A 22,319-nucleotide genomic window follows, 5' to 3' on the forward strand; every position below is an offset into this window, starting at 1 on the left:
GATTTTGTATATTTTTATTGTGAAAATAATTTTAAAATCCACAGCAAAGCCCACAAGGGAAGGGAGCATATCAAATCTATACCACAGGAAGACAGCTTAGATACCTCTCAACAAGCCCGGCTGAACTGAATTTCCCCAGCTAAGCACACGTATTTTAGAAGACAAAATTACATCTTTAATAAGTAGGAAATGTCATACTTTAAAAAAAACCTAATAGAATAAAAAAGAAGTTCTGAACTATAAAACAGTGCATTAAAATAACCCATATGTTGTTCACACATTACCAAACTGTTGGGAGATGATTTTATTTTTGCACAGATCTAGAAGGCTCTGATGAAAGAGGGTTTTCCTTTAAGGATTGTCTGTTGTCACACTTTGAGTGCAATTCAGATCAGTGAGAGGTTTTGTCATCGCTATATTGTGGACAAAGGCCCTTGCGAAGTCCTGTAATCCATTTAAAACTCATACAGTCCCACATCACTAATAAAAGCAGATTTTTTTCTGAGCATTATCTGAAGAATTTTCCAGCATCCTTTAAATAAAAAAAACTGATATAGTTAGCTTTTCTTAAGATATCCAGCATATCATCAATTCTAGGCATAGAATAAGCATCTGGCACCATGACAGCACTGAGTTTCCTATACTCAACCCAAAACCTTACAGTGTTGTCTGTCTTAGTAACAAAGACCACAGGTGATGCCCAAGAGCAGTCAGACTCTGTAATCACTCCCAGGTCCAGCATGCTCTGCATCTCTGTGCAAGTTTGCTCTTGTACCTTGCCAGTGGTACAGTACGCCCTGCTGGGAAGTGGCTGTGATCCTACAGTAACGATCTTATGAGTCAGCAAATGAGTCTTCCCTGGCTTGTTAGAAAACACTTGTCTGTGTGCTTGAAGTACAGATAACACCTCTGCCTTCTCAACTTATAGTAACTCACTGTAGTTATTGAGGCTTTCCAGAGATGAGCCAGTTTGGCATTCAGCCATCAAATCAATGAGGTTTCCTCAGTTTCCCCCTCTAAACAACAGATTATGTTTATCATGGCTTCTCTCTTGTGATCAACTTTAAATCTGTTTATATGCACCAGCTGTGTGGCAGCATTACTGTGAGGTCTTTTGCATGTATGTACATTCAGTTACCTCTTCTATCATTTCAAAAGGTCCCTTCCACGAGTTTTGCATTTTTTTCCACAGGGATAAGTAGCAACTCTCTGTCTCCTACTTCAAAGAGCATTTACAAATATATTGGTCATGCCATACCACAGGGACAGTCAGGCCAAACAAAAGGTGACTCTGAACCACTTCCAGCATGTCCTTTAACTCTTGCTTGAACCTTTGTACATATTCAGTTATAGGCTACCTTTCTGTCTCAGTATCTCCTTCCCAGCAGTCTCTGGTAAGAGCTAGGAGTCCCCTCACTTTCCCTCTGTATAGAAGATCAAATGGACCAAACTGTAGATTCTTGTGGCACTTCCTTATTAACAACAAATAGTGTAACATTTCGTCCTAATCTTAGTCCCACCTGCGGGCATGCATCCTCAGATTTGATTTCAGTGTCCCACTGAACCTCTCCACCACACCATTTGTCTCTAGGTGATATGGGGCAGCTTTTAGTTGTTTTATCCCACACACAACTTCCATAAGTCACTGAACAGCTGAGACATGAAATCTGACTAATGATCTGATAAAATATTTTTAAGAAAACACACTCTGCTAAAAATAATGAAAAGGGCTTTTTGCCACAGAAACAGGCTTTATGTCAATAGAGCAACTGCTTTCGGATATCGATGGCAAAATCCACTACCACTAGGATATATTTCTTCCCCCTTTGGGTGGGGTGTAGCATAGGACCCACAACGCCCATTGCTACCCTATAAAACGCCTCTAGTATTACAGGCAAAGGGCAAAGAGGAACTTTATGCAGTCCTGCAGGTCTTTTTTGACATAATTCACAAGACCTGCAATAATCTCTCCCCTCATTTTGTACTCTGGCCAGTAATTTTTTTTTTTAAACGGCTCATAGATTTTCGTGGCTCTAAGTGACCAGTAAAAGGAAAATCATGTGTTAGCAAGATTAATTCCCCACAGTGCTGGGCAGGCACAATCAGCCACTTCTAAGGTTTCCCAGGGATTACACTTTTCCCTATGAGCTTACTTGTACTTTCTCCATTTCTCCTCACTGGGGTTCCCTTCAGCACATATCCCCATATGCACTCTAGAGTGCAGGCTGCCCTTGGTTCATCTGCAAAATGCTAGCAGCTGACAACTGGGACAGATTCTTCAGTAGCAGGGGTTAATTCCCCCTCCCCCAGTCTCAGAGGATTCTACTTTCCTTTGCTATGCAGGAGCTGGCTTCAATCCCTCCCATATCTGAAAGCACTTTGCTTCCTCTTGCTCAGCTGGGGCTGTCCCCTTCTCCCACAGCTGCTCCTTTGTCTGCACAATTCTCTTCTATGGGTTACAATATTAACAGCTGTGAACATACTAAAAATATAATTTCCCACCAGCATTGCTGTGGAAGTGCTGTTTAATATCGCAACTTTCAAGGTACCTTTCAAGCCTCCTAATTGGAAATGCACCTTAGCCAGAGGTACAGCTATTTAATATTTCTCTAATGCCAGGAGCTCTACCTTCTGGTCAGGTAACTTGCCAGTTTTTCTGAATATGCTTTCCTTGACCTGAAAAATTTGTACTCCAATGTCCCTTGAGGCTACCCATTCCTTGCAATATATATTGGCAACCTTGATAAACTCCAGGTCCACTTCCTTAGGCTCAGGCCTCACAAAATTAATCAGTGGCCCCACATGTTCCTCTATATTAATGAAAGTTGCATTAACTTGCGTTGGATGGGGTGTGAGCTTAGTTTATCTTAGGGCACTTATTTCTCATGTGCTCAGTGGAGTTACATTGGTGATACCTCCTTGGACCATTCTCCTGTACAGGTTGTGTATGATGGGGATTTCCAGCAGAGGAATGATTCTGGGGAGGTGAGCACCTGGGCTCCCAACCACTCTCTTTCTTCCTAGTGGTAAAACACAGTCCTCCCCTTTACACCAGGCTTCTGTCCCTCCTTCGGTGTCTTGTGCTCATTAGACATTTGGGCTTGTACAATAGAATCAGGCGGCAGGATGGCAACTTCCTGTAGAGAACTTAAAGATTTATTCTATATTACATCTCGGAACACATACTTAGAAAATGCTCTTGAGCAAAGAGATCAAACAATTGGTCATAGTTGTCAGCCACTTCTTCCTTTTTCTTATTGGGCCACACATTTTCTGGACATATTGACTCACTTTTCCTGAGATTTGTGAATTTCAGCCTGTACAGATCAGGGTTAATTTGAAAGCTTTGCAAGACAGATTTTTAAAATTCACAATATTTCAAAGTTTTTTAAACTAGCATTTCATTAAATATGTTTTATGCTTTACCACACAACTTTGCAATCAGGGGACTCTTATCTTCTGGAACTTTATGAACCTCACATAACCTTTCAAAAGTGAAAAAATATTCTTCCATATAATCTGCTTCTTTTTTGTATGCAGGGCACAACCTGTCCCTCCTGGGTGATCCTTGGATGGAGGGAGTTCCTGGGGACAGTGGGATCTGCCCGTTTGCCCATTTTGCTCTGGGCACCTCTGCCTTTGTGCCTCCCATTCCTTGGCTCTCGTGTTTGTTTCCCACTTTTGGCGTCCATGTACTTTGTCTTTCTACCCAGACAACCATTTTTATGGTTCATGCTCATCTTTTAATTTGTCATTCCCCAACCTGGCCAGCAATAACTTTACAGTTGCTTCACTGATGCTCATGTTTATGCTTTACTTTTTGTTCTATTTCCCTTATCTGAAATAAACAAACTGAAAATAATAAAATGGTAACCTTTCTTTTGACTGTTCCTAGTCTTCACAATTGAGAATCACTTAAACTGTTACACGAGTGCTTAAAGTATAAATCTCAGTTAAAATAGCAAGATGTTTAAATCCTGCATAATTATGCCACTGTCACATTTAGGGGTGCAATTCAGACCAGGGAGATGTTGTGTCACCACCTGTATTAAAATGCTTCTGCTATTGGTGACTTCCAGCCTTCATGCACTCCATGTTCTGTAAATTGTATTACTCCGATTCAACCACTTTGAATCCAACAGCCTGCCAGAAGTTATCCCAGACACACTCTTGTCTTTATCAGACTTGGTGAATGTTAGCAGGTGACCCCAACTCACCCCCAGTCCTGAGCTTTCTCGAACTCATGTGCTCTGCAATGTCCATCCCTCTCCTGCAACATTCAGAGGCATAAAAGGTCCATTTGATCCTTTAAAGAGACAAAACCCAACAACTTGCCACATTAACTGGAGTTAACATACACTTTAAAGCAAACACAGAACTAGGTTGGGTTAGACCAGGGATCTCAAACTCAAATCACCATGAGGGCCACATGAGGACTAGTGGACCCCTTTACACAGGTCTGAAAACGTACTTTGAAATTTCAGTCAGGCAGTGTTCTTTCTCACTTATGCTTCTTTACCAGCACTATATTCTGCAACTGGAAGGTAGAGTCTTGTCTAACTCCCATTGAAATCAATGGGAAGAATGTCATTGACTTCAATGGGAGTTGGATAAGACTCATAATCAAAAGTTCTGTTGATGATGCATAAACCAGAATAGCATACAGCTCATGCTCCCCCTCCCTGCTCCTATTCCAACCCCTTCCCCAAAACCCATCCCTGCCTCTTCTCTGCCTCCTCCCCTGAGTGTGCCGCGTCCCTGCTCCTCCCCCCTCCCTCCTGTAAAATCCTAAGTGCTGCCAAACGGCTGTTCGGGGGTGGGAAGCGCTGGGAGGTAGGTGGAGGAGCGGGGACACGGCGCACAGTGGGGAGAGGAGTGGGGGGGAGAAGGAGTCATTTCCTATGGCGGGCCGCAGGAAATAGCTCCGCAGGACTGCTGCGTGTTTGAGATCCCTGGGTTAGATTAAAAGTAAAACTAGTTTACTAACAAAAGAAGACAGGATTTTAAGTGAGTTCAAGTATAAGAGATAAAGTTAGAAATGGTTACAAGCAAATAAAGGTGAACATACACATGTAAAAGTCTAAAACTTAATCTAGCAAGGTACAGGCTTTGTTCAAGATGGCTTTCCCAATTAAGTCTTCTGGCAAAATGGTGTCTGACTCCTTCCCTCCCCTCGGGATCTCCTCCAGCAGCCCAAAATGCAGGTTCCTTTGTTTTCTTAGATGAAAGACATACCTTGGGATATTCTGCCCTTTCCTTTCTAGAACAGTATGGATTCTTCTGGTTACCCCTCAAAGTAAAGTTTATTGAAGCAACGTGGAAGATGACATGGACTCTGGTGGTGAAGGAAGCTCCATGTTCTTTCTTCCTGCACTAGCGTTTGCTAAAATGTAAATTGTTTTGTTTCTTGCCATCTCCACTCTTCCCTCCCCATTAGTTTGATTGCTCTGTTTACTGTTTATGTCTAAACTGAGGTAAACCCACACTCCTTTGTTTAGGATAGAGCTTTAACACTTTTACCTGTCTGCTTTTGAACAAGTGCTAGTAACATCATTTCAGGTAATTCATAATTTTACATATACTGTTGATATTGTCAGCCATGACATTATTAACCAGTAAGTTATTAGTTTTCAAATGATACCTCACAAGGCATATTTTGTGCAAAGATTATTACAATAGTGTGTAAGGCAGGGGTGGACAAACTTTTTGGCCCTAGTGCCACATCGGAGTTGCAAAACTGTATGGAGGGCCGGTAGGGAAGGCTGTCCCTCCCCAAACAGCCTGGCCCCCACCACCTATCGGCCCCCTCACTGCCCCCCCCTCAGATCCTCTGATCTATCCAACCCCCACTGCTCCTTGTCCCCTGACCACCCCCTCACGGGACCCTCCACCCTAACCGCCCCCCCCGGGACCCCACCCCCTATCCAACTCCCCTTGCTCCCTGTCCCCAGACTGCCCTGACCCCTATCCACACCCCCGCCCCCCTGACAGGCCCCCTGAGACTCCCACGCCTATCCAACCTCCCTGTTCCCCATCCCTTGACTGCCCTCCCGAACCTCCACCCCATTCAACCACCCTCTGCCCTGAACCTCCGCCCCATCCAACTGCTCCCTGTCCCCTGATTGCCCCCCGGAACCTTCTGCCCCTTATCCAACCTCCCCACCCCCTTACCATGCAGCTGAGAGCAGCCGGACTTGCTCACTGGAAAGCCTGGGAGGTGGGCAGGCACAAGCCGTGTTACCTGTGTGGCAGCATGGCTGGCGGGGGGGGGGGGGGGGCTGACGGCTAGCCTCCCCGGCCAGGAGCTCAAGGGCCATGCAGGATGGTACTGCAGGCCGGATGTGGCCCACAGGCTGTAGTTTGCCCACCTCTGGTGTAAGGTGTGAATACAGGGGTGCATACGGTTACAGAGTCCCACACTCTTGGAACACTCCTGCTGCAACCTTCGAAAAAGCTCCAGTCAGAAACAGGGGTGCTTGGGTTACAAATATGTTGTCTCGCAGAAATCTGTGCTTGGGCTTGAGAACATAAGGAGCCAGAGACCCAACCCACTTCTTAATTCCTTCCAAGCACTTGTGCATCTTGTCTGAACCTCCTCTCCCCACGCTTCCGAAAATTAAAATACAAATGGTGAAATTTTGGCCCTACTGAAGTCAAGGGCAAAAATCCCACTAATTTCACCCCATGTATGAGTCTGGTATTTCAGTTCAAACACAATTAAAAAAAAATATCTATTTTACAAGTGGGCACCAACTAAGAACACTTCTATTTAATTATCTGTGACAGCGCTATCATTCCACAACACAACTAGGCAAGCAAACATCCTGAACAGCAGACAGCATCGTAGGAAATACAAGCCCCAGAACACTCTCTGATCTACTTTCATGCTATAGCACTTCCAAGTAACAAGGGACATTGTGAAAGAGAGTAAATTCATTTAAGAGGTTACACTGTAAAACAGGTTAAAAGGGTCTAGCATAAAACCCAGCTGCTACCTCTTAACATGGCCCTCTTATCCATTAACTTTCACCCCACCTTTTTAATATTTTTTTCAATGCATGATCATTTGATTGCACATTCAACTCAAACATCACATTCTTTTGGAGTGCATTGTGCTTTAAGAAAATATGAAACTTTAATTAGAGAGAATGCCAAACTTGCTGGGTCACCTCTGATATGATCTGGAAAAGAGGAACCAGCAGTCCTGCTTGGCAACCTTTGATATTATACGAAAGGTATAGGAACAAATTCTTTTTCCTGCATTTCAAGAGATATTAGAACATGGCCAAGCAAGTCAGTTTGCCCTCTTATAATTCAACTTTTGTGTCCAATTCAAAGCAAGTGAAATTCCCTTTACTCTCCTCACAGGAGCAACACAACCTACGAAAGTGTGCATTTCTACTATGGTTTCCATTAGAAAGTGTGCAATACTCAGGCCGAGCCCTATCTCAGGTGGTAGCAGGTTCCTATAGCTAGTCCAAGTGAGTTTAGACCTCTTTTCTGTCAATTACAGCTGTTACGATGCAAATATATTGACAGGTGGTTCTTCAGGTATGTAGCTTGAAACTATTTTTAGATATTTAAAAATAAGTACCATGATCTTGAAATGGATCTGGTAATAGCAGTGTAGTAACAAACGTAACAGTACTGGAGCCCTGCAGAAATGCACCCACTGCACATGTACTCTTTCTCCCTCTCCATTTTCTTCACCTACACTTATTGTACATGTATCCTGTAGCGGGGAACTGAAGTTACTCATTCTATCTCTGCAGTTTTGGAGCATGATGCATCACAATGCTCTGTCCTGTGAAAGTAGAATGAATTATATTGAAATTATAATTCATTAAAGAAATGCTACTTGAAGGGTTTGTTGAAATATAGTTGTCAGGAAGAGAAATATTAAGGAGTGTGAGACAATGGGTCCTCAAACTAACTTAGAGCTCCTACTGAGCTAGGAGATTGGTAAACGTTAGTATGCAAATAAGATATGTATGTATATTTGTCAGTTTCTGCTTTCGTCTCTTATGTTAAATTGGCTTTGGCTTAGCCTCAGAGAGGGGCTCACATCTGGGTGCATTAGCAAAGCGCTTTGCTAATAAACAGAGTGGTCTGACAAATTATGTGAGTCCTGAATCTGATTTTGACAGTCCTTACAATTGGTAGCACCACTCCAAGGAAGGGGGTAGGACCAGGCTGCCATACTGTTGTTACTGGACATAGCTACTGCAAATTCCTCCTTGAGCTGTGGGGAATGACGTGGCTTTCCTATCACCTCTGGATTCTAGAGCCTGGCCAGTCCCAGCTCCTCAACTAACCCTGACTCAACTACACTGCTGGTCTGGTGCTGCGCCTCAGCAGGGCCCAGAGCTATCATGCAGAGATGGGAGTGTGGTCTGTGGCTTTTTGCAGTAAGGAGCAGCAGCTGCCATTAGCTAAAAGTGCAGAGTCATGTCCCATCTAAACTGTACAAAACAATAGAATATTTGGTTGTTAAGGAAGAATAACAGATCTACAGACAAACATTAAGATGTTTAAAGAAAATCTTTGCAAGATAACACTCTGTTTGGCAGAAATGCTTATCAACAGTTGCAACTGGGAAAAAAAAATCTATAAATGCCCCTTTTTAAACCTCCAGTTGCTTCTGTCTGTTGCGTAACTAGTTTCACAACATTTGAATGGATTCTTGTGTGTAGGAAGTAATGTGCTAGTAATGGTTAAAGAATTGTTTCGCAATATTTAGTAAAAATAATTGGTTACGGTACAGATAAGCAGGACCTAAGTTTAACTATATAAACTGGGTCCCAAAAAGAAGTTATTTGAAACCTAATTCCAGGACACAGCCCAAGATCAAAGCTGCCAGAACCCTCAAATCCTGCCAACTATACTGGACACAGCCCCACATGACCCAATCCTGACTGGGCACCAGGAAAAGTTCATCTGCCATATGGGAGTGGTGAGCATTGTATGTTTAGCATGTGTATTCTGTTGATCAATTGCTAATAAATACAAGTTAAGGATATTACTGTGTAAAGACTCTTTCACTGGGAAAAGGTCCTGCCAACCCATAGAGGGATTGCTCTTGGTTGGGGGGACACTGAAGGCACTGCTGCTGCTTGGGCATTCCATGTGGCCAGCAGCACCAGCCGTTGCCCAGGTGGTCCCCACGGCCAGCTGCCAGGGCCATCAAGCAGCGGCTGCTTTGGCCGCCCCCAAGACCACTGACTAGCTATTGCACTGGCTGCCTGGGTCTGCCTGAGCAGTAGCTGGTGTGGCTGGCCTTGGGGCCACTCCAGCAGTGCCCAGTGCGGCTGACTGCAGGGCCACCTGATCAGCTGTCTATAAGGCTGCTCCAGCAGTGGCCGGTGTGGCTATCCCTGGGGCTGCCTGAGCTGCAGGCCCCAGAGCCAGCTGCTTGGGCAGCCCTGAGGTCAGCCACATGGGCTGCTGCAGAAGTAATGGAAAGTCATGGAATCCATGACTTCCACTACCTCCATGACAGACATGCAGCCTTACCCATCAACACTAAATTTCATCTGTCATTTTGTCACTGTGTTGTGAGATCCCTTTGTAACTCTTCACACAAAACTTTGGACTTACAATATTGAGTAATTTTGTATTGTCTGCAAATTTTACCCTCACTCTTCACCTTCTTCTCCACATCATTTACGAATATGCTGAACAGCACAGGTCCCAGTATCGATCCTTGGAGGACTGGATATTTACCTCTCTTTATTGTGAAAATGGCCATTTAATCCTTCCCTTTGTTTCCTATCTTTTAACCAATTACTGATCCATGAGAGGACCGTCCTTTTATCTCATGGGAAGTGTGACATATTGAGGGTGGGGTTGATGGAGCATGGTTCAGGGGAGGGGGAAGAGCAGAGAATCTGAGGGGGCTAATGGTCATAGAGGGGACAGTGCAGCATTATTATCATCATAGGCATACCCTGAGGTTCAGAAAATGACAAGGCCAAGCTGCCCGAGCATAGTTTTTCAAGGTGCCAGAGGGTAACGTCATCTTAGATTTCACATGCCTGAGTGCTCTGGGTAATAGATAAACAACAGACCTGGGTAATAGATAAACAACCAATGAGGGATGCCAAGTCTTGGGATAATGCATTTACAGCAATTTGCCCTACCTACTAGGCAGCTGCTTTTCGATAGATCAGTTGCTGTATTTACTGGGTAGTCTTCAGGCTCAACCTTGCATATAGCATACTTCTAGCTTTCATGTGGCCAAGCACAGGTCACTATAAGTGTGTGCATCCTACAGTGAGAGATGTAAACCACAGTATAGCACATCTTATATATCTGCCTCTGTGCCTGACCTAAAGGATGCAAATTTATTACAGTCCCCACCCGTGCACATAACACGTACAGATCAGCAGGTTACAGGGACACAATCTTCAAGTCAGCCTAAGCTGAAAAAAATAATTTCTGGTTAGTCTTGCTACCTTGGCTTCTTTCTATTTTAAATTAATCAATTGCACCTGAGCTCTTTATATACACTTTCTTTTAGTGCAACTGTTAAAAAAAAAAAAAAAGACAAACCTTTTCCCCCTCTGCCTACCAACATCTGGTCTACATTGAAGAGTTCAAACAACTTGATATAGAAAAAAAAAACCCACACCCTTGGCTGACACAGCTATGCTGACAACTCCCCTGTACAGACACAGATGGAAGAGCACTTAGGGAGACTGTGTTTCTACACCCTTCTGTCCGTGCACGCTGTGCCTACAGACCAGGGCTTTGTTGAGATGTTTGTCATCTATTCTACTTTTCTCACACATATTCTTCATTTTTTCAGACCTAGGACAGGAGGGAGACCCTTATAGTAAATCTCAAACACAGCAGAGCCAGCCTGACCCTAGGAACAGCAACGATGGTGGCAGACAGAGAGAAGAGGTTTCTGGTCCTTTTGGACGGTCTGCTGCTTATTACTCGGCCAGCTAGACACGGTCACGTGCTTGTTAACGTCATGCCGCCTGGCTCTGCCCATCTCCAGGTGTGTTACACGCACGCCCAGGCGACGGCACACGGGCCTCTGGCTAGGACACGCCAGGCGGAGTCTGCCGGGGGAGCAGGAACAGGTGCCCATCGCACGCCGCTATTACCTACCCCACCTCACAATGAGCCAGGGCTGAGCGGCCCGGCGGCTGCAGCGCCGAGGAGGCGCGTTCCGCAGGCAGAGAAGGAGGCAGCGCCCAGCGCCCGCCGGCCACGAGTCCCCCCTTCACGCCTCAGGAACCCGACAACTAACCGCTGCCCGACGCCACCTGGGGCTGCGGAACCGGGGCCCGGGCGGAACTAGCGCGGGTGGGGGTGGGGGGGAGCGGGCTACGCGCACCTCGTCGCTGTCCCTGCTCGCTGAACGGCTCGTGCCGGCCGGGGCTTGGCGGGTCTGGAGGTTGCGGCGGGCGCCCAGGCACCGCCTCGCTAAGGTCGCCCCCCCGTTACGCACGCGACACGCTAGCCGAGGGGCGGGGCACTTCAGCGACCCCAGAACGGCGGTTTGACTGGCCCGTCCCCCACGCCCATCAATCACTTCCGGGTCAGCAGGGGACAGCTTTCCTCCCGGGGGTCGCAAGAGTCAGGGGGCGAGGCCGGAGCCAGCCCCGCTCACTGGTTGGGACGATGTGAGCAGGGCCTGGCCTGCTGGCGGTACCCGGGCGCGGGGCGCGCCCTCGTGGCAGGACGCGCGGGCAGAGCTGCTGCCCCGCCCGGGAGGGGGGAGGGGGGAGGCGGCTAGTCCAGCGGGGCGTCCCGTGCGAGGACCCGTCATCCACCTGCTCCCCGCTGACCGTCTGGGGCAGCAGCTGGCCCTGGGCCAACCCCCTCCCCTCCTCTCAGCAGACAGCGGGCGTTGTGCGACCCCCGCGACAGCTGTCCGGATGAGCGACATGGCAACAGCCTCGCTTTCGATGAGCCTCTCTGCCCCTCCCCCAGCCCCTGCGCATCTTCCTCGGAGGGCGTAGCCGCCCCCCACCGCCACCCCGGGCTGCACCTAGGGGGCCGCAGGGCAGCGCGGCGGTGTTTGGGCAGAGCTGGAAGAGGAAGCTAAGGCAGTGCCTGACAGCCTGTGTCCTGCTTTGGCAGTGCTTCCAGTCCCCCCTCCCCCCCATAAGCCTTGGCATTGACCCTCCCCAGCTGCCTGCTCTTCCGCGTCCAGCTCTGGTACAAAGCATCTCTCCTTCTTTACCCTTTGCAGCTAAGGGAGGACGCAGCCTTTCATTTCTGACAGACGAAGGCCACGTGAGAGGGAGCAGATATTACCGTCGTTAGCAGGAGCTAGCAGCCCAGATAGATTGTACAATTTTTTTCTGTAGTGTCAGGCAATGAATGGCCTGTGATCAATTGTCACTCTCTTTGTACAGAAAATGTTTGTGTACTTATGGGGATACCTGTATAGTAACTTCTTCCGGTTTTGGCTGAAATGGATCTTGAGGCTGCTTACTGGAAAATGTGAATTACAGCGTATCTGTGGTGGCTCAAAGGAAGGTTCACAACGGACGCTAAAGATAGGTAATAAAGAATGTAATCTTTTAAAAAGTACATTAGAGCTTGCAACTGGTCAGCCAGTTCCTCTTGCAGTTAGGTTTGGTAACAGTTAATCTGTGTCACAGCAGTTTGAAGGCATACCTAAAGCATTGTTGGTTTCACATCAGGTCCAACTAGGGAAAAAAGGTCTAAGTCATCGATACTGTACTCCTATTGGCAGACTCAAGGGTTACATGGGCCTTAGATTCCTCTACAATGTTCATTGCTGGAATTGGCAACTATAGGTCTTCTAGAAGCATTTTGACAAAGCATGGTAAGAAAGCTGACACCCTTCCTGTGTTGTGTCTGTTTTGTAACTTGTTTCCTGTATTGCCTGCTAGGCCAATGCCTTTCTCGAGGACTCTAAATTTACTTTAAAAGCAAAGCGCATCATACTGTATATAAACTATAAATGCTTTTACTGAAGCTTTAATTATAAAAAAAATATAAAGGTCTAAAAGATATATTTTCCTTTCCCTGCTAAACAAGGGAAATATAGTCTGCTTTAAAAAATGAGCTAAATGGCGTTACACCTTCTGCTGAGTCTCTGGCCAATTTTTTTCTTTTTACCATCACAATTTCCTATTTAAAGCAAAAAAAATTGTTTTCTTTGAAAGACCCACACAAACATGGAAATTAATTATAAAGGGGAAATACTGAAAATGACGACACACAAAGTGATGTCAAATCTAAAATAAGTATTTTCTCTTACTGGTAAGTCAATCTTGGTTGCCGTTGTAACAATAGTAGGAAAATGTACGAAGTATGATGATCTTTTGAAGTTTACTGTTCCTTTAAACTCCTGTTAGTATAAATGACTGATTTTAATGCGCTTGGAAAGATATTCCTAAATACACAACAGCTATATTTTCACCAAGAACCCTTTTCTCTTTCAAACTGGCACCTCATCTTTCCAGGCTGTTAAACTGAGGTTGTAATGAAGTAAATTTAAAAACCACAAGACTATTCAGATTGCTATATTCATAAAGATGGTGATAGATTTACATCATGCAAAAGGTTTTCAATTCAGTAGTGTTGTCAATGATGTAACTCGTCAAAAGTTTGAATTCAATATATAAAACAGTTGTAGTGATCTAATTATTTGTCTTGTATTACAGAGTACTCATTGGGATTATCAAAGAGTAAGGTAGGATTTGATGGAGATAACACATTATAACCAGAAAACCAATTTTTAGAGACAAATATGCCCTTAAAGGAATACTTACTTGTAGAATTTGATAGCTTTCAGAGTCTTTTGGGTGTGTATTCATAACAGAATATGTGCTGGAGTAAAATTTTCTCTCACTGTTTTTCTGTTAAAGTTTTATACAGAATAATGCTCAATATGCTCAGTGTTATCCATATTTCCACTCTCATTCAGAAATATATGTAAAATTGAATAGATTATTTGAATAGGAAAAAATTAGTCTAATTCCTAATATAATTTTTGTCATGGTATCAAAGCATCGGTGATCTGCACAGCAAAAATGAAGCTATTAGGCAGGACAGGATAAATGCGATTTGCAGTCTAAAAATCTTTTGTAGAAAATGGAAATGTGATATGTAATCCTTTCAATGCTAGATATATACCATTATGCTATGCTGTCATGTGGTCGTGTTGTATAATTGAGGCAAATGGAATATGAATACATACTTGGCTGTTCAGCAGTATGTCACAAGTTCATTTTACTTTTGATATGTTCAGCATCAGTTAAAGGGATACTGTTAAAGTTTTAGATCATCAGATTTGCTTATCTTAAACTAAATTTTTTTCTTTGTAGATATGAAGATGAGTGACTGTTCTTTTCTGTCTAATCACTGCCAAGTGGTACTGAAAGAGAATTTTTGTGACTGCCACATAATTAAATTGTTGTTGTTATGATAGAGCACATTGAGTGGGTTCTACCAGAGGTCTTGATTATGATTTTAATATCTTAAATTTATAGAGTATCTTACCCCAAAATGACAGGTTTCAGAGTAGCAGCCGTGTTAGTCTGTATCCGAAAAAGGTGCATCCGATGAAGTGAGCTGTAGCTCATGAAAGCTTATGCTCAAATAAATTTATTAGTCTCTAAGGTGCCACAAATACTCCTTTTCTTTTTATCCCAAAATGGTTTCCCTTTGTGTGTCTGTGTGTGTATTACGAATCCCATCTCACATTATTGAAATGTAGCTGTTCAGGAATGGAATGAAAACTATTTTATGACTGCATAGTGCCACTAAGAGATTGGTATAATATAGCTGTCTGTAATATCCAACAATGACATTGTAGCATCTTGTGTTTTCTGTTGTGGCTGTATACGCCAATCTGTGAGGCACAAGGTTGCGAACAGATGTCACATAGGGATGTGTAAGCTCCCTCTGAAAACTTGGCATGATGCATGGTCCTTTTTTCCCCAATCATAGAATCGTAGGACTGGAGGAGACCTCAAGGGGTTCTCTAGTTCAGTCCCCTGCACTCATGGCAGGGTTAAGTACTATCTAGACCATCCCTGACAGGTGTTTGTCTAACCTGCTCTTAAACGTCTCCTATGATGGAGATTCCACAACCCCCCTTCGCAATTTATTCCAGTGCTTAACCACCCTGACAAGTTTTTCCTGATGTTCAACCTAAACCCCCCTTGCCGCAATTTAAGCCCATTACTTTTTGTCCTGTCCTTAGAGGTTAAGGAGAACAGTTTTTCTCCCTCCTCCTTGTAACAACCTTTTATGTACTTAAACTGTTGTCATGTCCCCCCTCAGTCATCTCTTGTCCAGACTAAACAAACCCAATTTTTTCAATCTTCCCTGATAGGTCATGTTTTCTAGAGTTTTAATCATTTTTGTTGCTCTTCTCTGGACTCTCTCCAATTTGTCCACATCTTTCCTGAAATGTGATGCCCAGAACTGGACACAATACTCCAGCTGAGGCCTAATCAGTGCGGAGTAAAGCGGAAGAATGACTTCTTGTGTTTTGCTTACAACACTCCTGCTAATACATCCCAGTATGATGTTCACTTTTTTTGCAACAGTGTTACATTGTTGATTCATATTTAGCTTGTGATCCACGATGACCCCCAGATCCTTTTCTGTAGACTCCTTCCTAGGCAGTCATTTCCCGTTTTGTATATGTGCAACTGATTGTTCCTTCCTCAGGGGAGTACTTTGCATTTGTCCCTATTGAATTTCATCCTATTTACTTCAGGCCGTTTTTCCAGATCATTTTGAATTTTAATCCTATCCTCCAAAGCACTTGCAACCCCTCCCAGCTTGGTATTGTCCACAAACTTTATAAGTGTACTCTCTATGCCATTATCTAAATCATTGATGAAGATATTGAACAGAACCGGACCCAGCACTGATTCCTGCGGGTCCCCACTCGATATGCCCTTCCAGTTTGACTGTGAACCACTAATAACTACTGTCTGGGAACAGTTTTCCAACAAGTTATGCAACCACCTTATAGTAGGTCCAGGTAGGTAGTATTTCCCTAGTTTGTTTATGAGAAGGTAATGCAAGACCATATCAAAACCTTACTAAAGTCAAGATATACCACATCTACTGCTTCCCCACCATCCACAAGGCTTATTAGCCTGTCAAAGAAAGATATTAGGTTGATTTGACATGATTTGTTCTTGACAAATCTAGGCTGACAGTTAATTATCACCTTATCTTCCAGATGTTTGCAAATTGATTGCTTAATTATTTGCTCCATTATCTTTCCAGGTACTGAAGTTAAGCAGACTGGTCTGTAATTCCCCAGGTTGTCCTTATTTCCCTTTTTATAGATGGACGCTATATTTGACCTTTTCCCGCTCTGGAATCTCTCCTGTCTTACATGACTTTTCAAAGATAAATCGCTAATGGCTCAGATACCTCCTCAGTCAGCTCATTGAGTATTCTACGATGTATTTCATCAGGCCTTGCTGACTTGAAGACACCTAACTTGTCTAAGTAATTTAACTTTTTCTTTCCCTATTTTTGCCTCTGATCCTATCTCATTTTCACTATGTTAGATGTCCAGTTGCTACTAACCTTGTGCATCTTTCTCAAAGTGATTAATAGATTCAAAAGCCAGAAGGGACTATTGTGATCAGCTAGACTGACCTCTTGTATAATAGACCATAGAACTTCCCCAAAATAATTCCTAGAGTATATTTTTTAGAAAAACATCTAACTTGATTTGAAAATTGCCAGTGTTGGAGAATCCACTATGATCTTGGGTAAATTGTTCCAAGGTCAATACCATCATTGTTAAAAATTTACACCTTATTTCCAATCTGAATTTGTCTAGCTTCAATTTCTAGCCATTGGATTTCTCTGCTAGATTGACAGGTTTCAGAGTAACAGCCGTGTTAGTCTGTATTCGCAAAAAGAAAAGGAGTACTTGTGGCACCTTAGAGACTAACCAATTTATTTGAGCATGAGCTTTCGTGAGCTACAGCTCGCTTCATCAGCTGTAGCTCACGAAAGCTCATGCTCAAGTAAATTGGTTAGTCTCTAAGGTGCCACAAGTACTCCTTTTCTTTCTGCTAGATTGAAGAGACCATTATTAAATACTTGTTCCCCGTGTAGGTACTTGGACTGTAATCAAGTCACTCTCCCAACCTTCTTTTTGTTAAGCTATAGAGAGCTCTTTGAGTCTGTTGCTGTGAGGCATGCTTTCTAATCTTTTAATCATTCTTGTGGCTCTTCTCCAAACCCTTTCCAGTTTATCAAGGACTAATGCATCCAAAGCCTTCTTTGCCACAGCATTTCACTGGGAGCTAATGTTCAGCTGATTATCCACTGCAACCCCCAAATCTTTTTCAGAGTTGCTGCTTCTTAGGATAGAGTTCCCCCATCCTGTAAGTGTGACCTTCAGGTATTTACAGCGTTTATTGGTATGTGATCTCTATTCATGTTGGTCTTTGGCTGTGTCTTTGAAGTTATCAACATTTATGCCGCATAAGTTAATATTCTGCTTATGGGTAACTTTAAAGTATTTACATTCACCGTCCTTCCTGTACTTTCCAAGTTTCAGCTAACCATAAGTGACTTTTTTGGAGACTCTATCATCCTCCTTTCTGATAACAATCTGTCCATCTGAGTTGAGCTTTGATAACTATTGTCTTGATGCAGGTTGTTTTTGCTCTTTCAAGGACGTTAATGTGTATGTTAAGGCCTCTGTCTCAACCTATTTGTTGTTACTAGCAGCAAATGTGCCACACTTTTCCAGAATGAAGATATTAACCTAGGTTCTGGAATTTGTCTTGGACTTTGGTTAATATCTTCACTCCGGAAAAGTATGGCATGCTGTTAGTAACAACATAGTCAAGGCCTCTGTCTCATCCTAACACTGGCATCTCACTTCCAATAGTACACTTGCTCCTTATGATGATGTGTTAGTTCATTATTGAATTGGAGGAAGAACGTCACTGAGAATTAGCTTGCTCCTCAATAATCCCATTGACTTCAGTAGGACTAAGTAAGTGGAGTAAGGTACTATTTAGCATGTTGAAGGGTATCAGAATCTAGGTTATAGTGAATTTCCAATACAACTTCTCTCCGGATCTAAGTTTGCCTTTGAGGATTCTCCTCCAAAAATTATCAGGCCTGACACTAGTTATCTTGAGATCACAGTCCAGGATGCATGTTTTTTAATTACTGTATTTTACCAGCTGACTGAAAAAGAATGAAACCATCCTCATTCTTTCACAGGCAAAGCAAGCACACTTAAGGACTTACCACAAAATGTATTTACCTTGACAACTGTCCCATATTTTTTCATTTTTAAAAGATGCAAATGCAATGGGCATAAACAGACTAGTAAATAATAGGAACAAAATAGATGTTACGTTTTGTATTCATTGTTTGACTTACGTTCACTTCTTAGGTATTAAGACATGCTATACATGTTGGTGAAGCTGAAGTGGAAAAATGTGTCATGGGTATAATGAAAGAAAAGAAGATTAATATACAGAAGGATACAGGGTATGTTGTTTGCTACTGTTACACAGGTACCTCTAAGTGGACCACATCATTTTGCCTTTTATAACATTGTATAGGTATATGACGAGAAAGATGATTATTTTAGGAATCACCTAATCTGATCTTGTTGTTTGAGGAATACAGTATGTACATCATACTTTGCAATTCACTTTTAAGGATTTAAGATGTATATATGAGGAGACTGCATATGACGTGGTGTGGTATAAAGGTTTTATTGGCATGAGTTTGGGATAACTGCATTACTCACAGTTGGCCAACCCCAATTAAATTGTACTGGTCATCTCAATCAGATCTTTACCATATCATCACATATCCCGTATGACCTATATTACCTATATTGTTTTAGAGAGTTCATTTAAAAAAAAAAAGCTTGTTAGATCAGTTTCTTTTGTGTCTCTCCACCTGTAACTGTATAGGCCTTGAAGAGGGAAAAGTATAACTAATTTAAAACAATTCTAAAAATGATCTTTCTCTCTACATAAAAGCCATCCACAGTTTCAAAGTTTGGGATATCTTCTGACCTTTGAAATCTAGAAGCAAGTGTGACATTTAATGTTGGAAAGCTGCGGTTTTCCCCTTTTCCAGAGATGCAATGTTCCCATTTCCAGCTGTGCAGCATTGAAGTATTGCCCTTAGACTTGTCACTGGAGCTGGATGAAATATTACCCATTCTGGAGTTTAGACTAGTGTAACATTCTGAGGTGAGGAAAGTAATACATTTCTCTCTGGAAGAAAGTTGTTGTTTGTTTTTTCAGTTGGGCAAAGCTTGTAGGAGTTTGGTGTGTCACATTAAATCCTGCAGGACCTGTACTCTCTTTTTTGTATGATCTAAGCAATGATGACTCTATGGCCATCCCATCATGTATTGCCTTAAGATCCTGTGGGGTTTTTTGTTTTTCAGTTTTAAGACAAGCCTGCAGGTATGTTTGCTGCAGATATCTGGTTATAAGAAACTTTATTTGGAGGTGGAAAATCTGAGGAAAGTTCCATATGATTCAGATAATGAAGAACATGAAAAGCAACTAATCCAGGTGAAGGAGTCTTGGAATTCTGAGTCCTAAACTATTACTAGAATAATTGAATGCTAATAAATTAGCCATAGAAGTTTAGCTTTCTCTAAATTTCTAACTGTCAGGCTGTTTAGTCTTTATAAACTAGAAGAGCAAAATTGATTTTAAAAATTGAAATAAACCAGCTGACAGGTGCCCTTTCAATAAGTCTCTGACAAATGCCCTTGACTGTATCCAACAGTATATGAGAGCTTAATTTATCCTCTTACTGCTAATTATTTTAATAGCACCTTGGCATTTTAAAAATATTTACTATTTTCAAGTTGTAAAACTGACTCACTGAAGTTAAACAATACTCTAAAGCAAATCTCAGACGAATAGCTCTGTTTCTTAAGGGTTTCTTACAGTAAGTTTATTCCATTTGAAATTGCAAAAATAGTAGCACACATTTTAACAAAACAAAACTCTGCATACCAAAAATACTTGATCATTTATGGTGCCTTTCACTCATGAAATTTTGTTTTTACAAATACTAGTGAATTTAACATTCCAATATCCCTGTATATAGATATTTATCCTCACTGTGGCTTTGATCCTTCAAAGATTTATGCACGTGTTCCAATTGAAGTACAGGGGTAATCTCATTGAACTCAATGATCATATTTGTGCCTAAAATTAAGCATTTGCACAAGTGTTTGCAGAATTGGGGTTTACGTGTATGAGGAGACTGACAACCAGAAAAATGAAGGGCCTGATGCTCTTTTACATCCACTTAGAGCCCTTTTGCACTGCCAGATAAAAGGGGCCTTAGTGTAAATGAGTATCAGGCTCTAAGAGAGTTAATTGTCCCTGACTTGGTTGTAATTTTAGTGTATCTATAGGGCTTAAGTGAGTTACCCAAGAGGAAAAAAAAGGAAGTGTGACAAAGCATAGAGAATCCATGTCTCCCAATTTTTAGTCTTGTCTTAAATGCAAGATTTTGTTATCTGACATGCATCAATAAGTGTTCTGAATAACATGACTAGGAAGAACATCGGCAGTTCTGTTATTTGTAACATGGAAGTATGTTTATGTAGCTTTGGAATTTGCTGATACCTCATGAAAATCTGAAGGCTAGAATCACCAAGCAGTGGTGTGACATTGGTTTCCAAGGTGATGATCCCAAAACAGACTTCAGAGGAATGGGCATGCTGGGATTAGTCAATCTGGTGTAAGTGAAAATAAATACTTTTTTTCTCTAAGACTTAAGTTTTTTCTATGTCTATGAATTCTTATTTAGTATTATTCCTAATTCCCCCTGCAATGACTACTTGAGTAGAAGAAAACAAATATATTGACTACTGTAATACATTAGTAAATAATGGAAAAGGAGCCCCTTTCTAAATGAGTAAACAGTTCTTCAACAGTGAGCTGCATTGTTAATTAGTTGGATAGATGATAGTTTTAGTTACAAATTGTAACAGAGTTGAAAAGAAAAGCAGAAAGGAGTTTAAGAATAAAGAATTATACACCTGTATGATAGGCCTGCTATGCTATAGCTGGGAAAGTAACTGATCAAAACTCTTCAAAATATAGTTATTACTAAGTTAAAAGTACTAATGATGTAGAACAGAAGATATGAAAATTCATGAATACAACCTACTTGAATGGGGGAATCCTGAGTTCCCTAGAAGGTTCCTATCCTACTGTTCTCCTTTATCATGTCATTCCTTGTTACAGATCACTTTTTCCGTTTACTTTTATCTTATTGGTTTTCATTCTGTACTCTTTCTCCAATACACATTTGTCTATAACTCCATTTTTCTGTTGTTGAAAATGTTTATTAATTAAATCTAACTACCTATGTAGTAATCCTTAGATTGAGTTTTTGTTTTCTCCTTCTCAGGTATTTTAGTAAACATTACACCAGTGAAGCTCGCCAGATCCTCTCTCATTCAAATCATCCAAAATTGGGGTAAGCCATTTGTACGGGCCTAAGATCTCACAAAGATCTTAGATTGTAGAGTGCCCAGTCTATATGGGAGGATCTTCTGAATTTTTTAAGAGGAAAACATTTGACACTTCCTACAGGAAATTGACAAACGGAATTAATTTGTAATTTTGGAGATGTGGTCACAGCATCTGAGTTGAAAACTGTGTGTGTGTAGCTATGTATTTGTTCCAAACAGTCTATTTAGTACCCTTAGTAATCTGTAGTCTTCAGTTAGTTTCATCGTAGCAAAACACTCCAATCCCTTATCCCCCAAAAATGGTATGGCTAACAGATTTGGATTAAACTTGGAAGGGAATAGTAATTATCCTTTATTCTATTTAATAACACAAACTTACTCAAGATGTATGTATTCATGCACACTGTGCAAAGTGCAGTACATACACTTTCATAGATTAAGTGCCCACCCAGTGGTCTGGACTGTACAAATATTTAAAACACATCAAAGATTATAAACAAGCTCTCTCACCCTTTACAAGACACTACTCCTCTTTCATCCACCCAATCCCCAGTTAACTCTGGTTTATCTCAATTATTAATACAGTAAGCAGGGGAAGGCTTCATCTTGTGCCTTGTCATTAATGTTGCCCTATCTATTTAAGTTGTGAGCAGTCATTAATGAAGACTTCTGCAATGAAAACATATACATGTATCCTTTAACATATTTGTTTTTCAAAATGATACACTTTTTGTGACTGCTGAACTTGTTCTAATTTTTCATCATTAGGCTTTTTAAGCCAAAAGAGTCCCATACATAACAGGAGCAAACCTAGAGTTGTCATTCAGGTTTATTTTCTGTATTCGGAATTCCA

General features: G+C 42.1%; 1 protein-coding gene and 1 long non-coding RNA gene across 7 annotated transcripts in view; one reads left to right on the forward strand and one right to left on the reverse strand.

Moving 5' to 3' along the window:
* On the reverse strand, positions 1-11,741 carry LOC140910412 (uncharacterized). 2 transcript variants are annotated; one of them, XR_012158575.1, is made up of 2 exons: positions 11,348-11,741; positions 1-4,306 (listed from the first exon to the last, which is right to left on the reverse strand). It is a non-coding gene; the product is annotated as an uncharacterized LOC140910412 (long non-coding RNA). The 2 variants fall into 2 exon arrangements; XR_012158576.1 differs by lacking the exon at positions 11,348-11,741 and adding an exon at positions 10,140-11,325.
* ELMOD2 (ELMO domain containing 2) overlaps positions 11,009-22,319 on the forward strand; it is a 17,493-nt gene continuing 6,182 nt past the window's right edge. The window contains exons 1-7 of one of the 5 annotated variants that reach the window (XM_073341197.1): positions 11,009-11,090; positions 12,375-12,522; positions 13,656-13,684; positions 18,392-18,489; positions 19,409-19,538; positions 20,594-20,727; positions 21,403-21,471. In XM_073341197.1, the coding sequence (XP_073197298.1) occupies positions 12,378-12,522; positions 13,656-13,684; positions 18,392-18,489; positions 19,409-19,538; positions 20,594-20,727; positions 21,403-21,471 (605 nt within the window). In that variant the 5' untranslated portion in view covers positions 11,009-11,090; positions 12,375-12,377. Of the gene's footprint in view, positions 11,091-11,348; positions 11,637-12,208; positions 12,523-12,665; positions 12,812-13,655; positions 13,685-18,391; positions 18,490-19,408; positions 19,539-20,593; positions 20,728-21,402; positions 21,472-22,319 lie in introns of those variants that run through there. The other 4 variants (XM_073341199.2, XM_073341195.1, XM_073341196.1 and 1 more) reach the window with 4 other exon arrangements.

The sequence above is a fragment of the Lepidochelys kempii genome, chromosome 4 (genome assembly GCF_965140285.1).
Source record: "Lepidochelys kempii isolate rLepKem1 chromosome 4, rLepKem1.hap1, whole genome shotgun sequence".
In the NCBI taxonomy this organism is placed as follows: Eukaryota; Metazoa; Chordata; order Testudines; family Cheloniidae; genus Lepidochelys; species Lepidochelys kempii.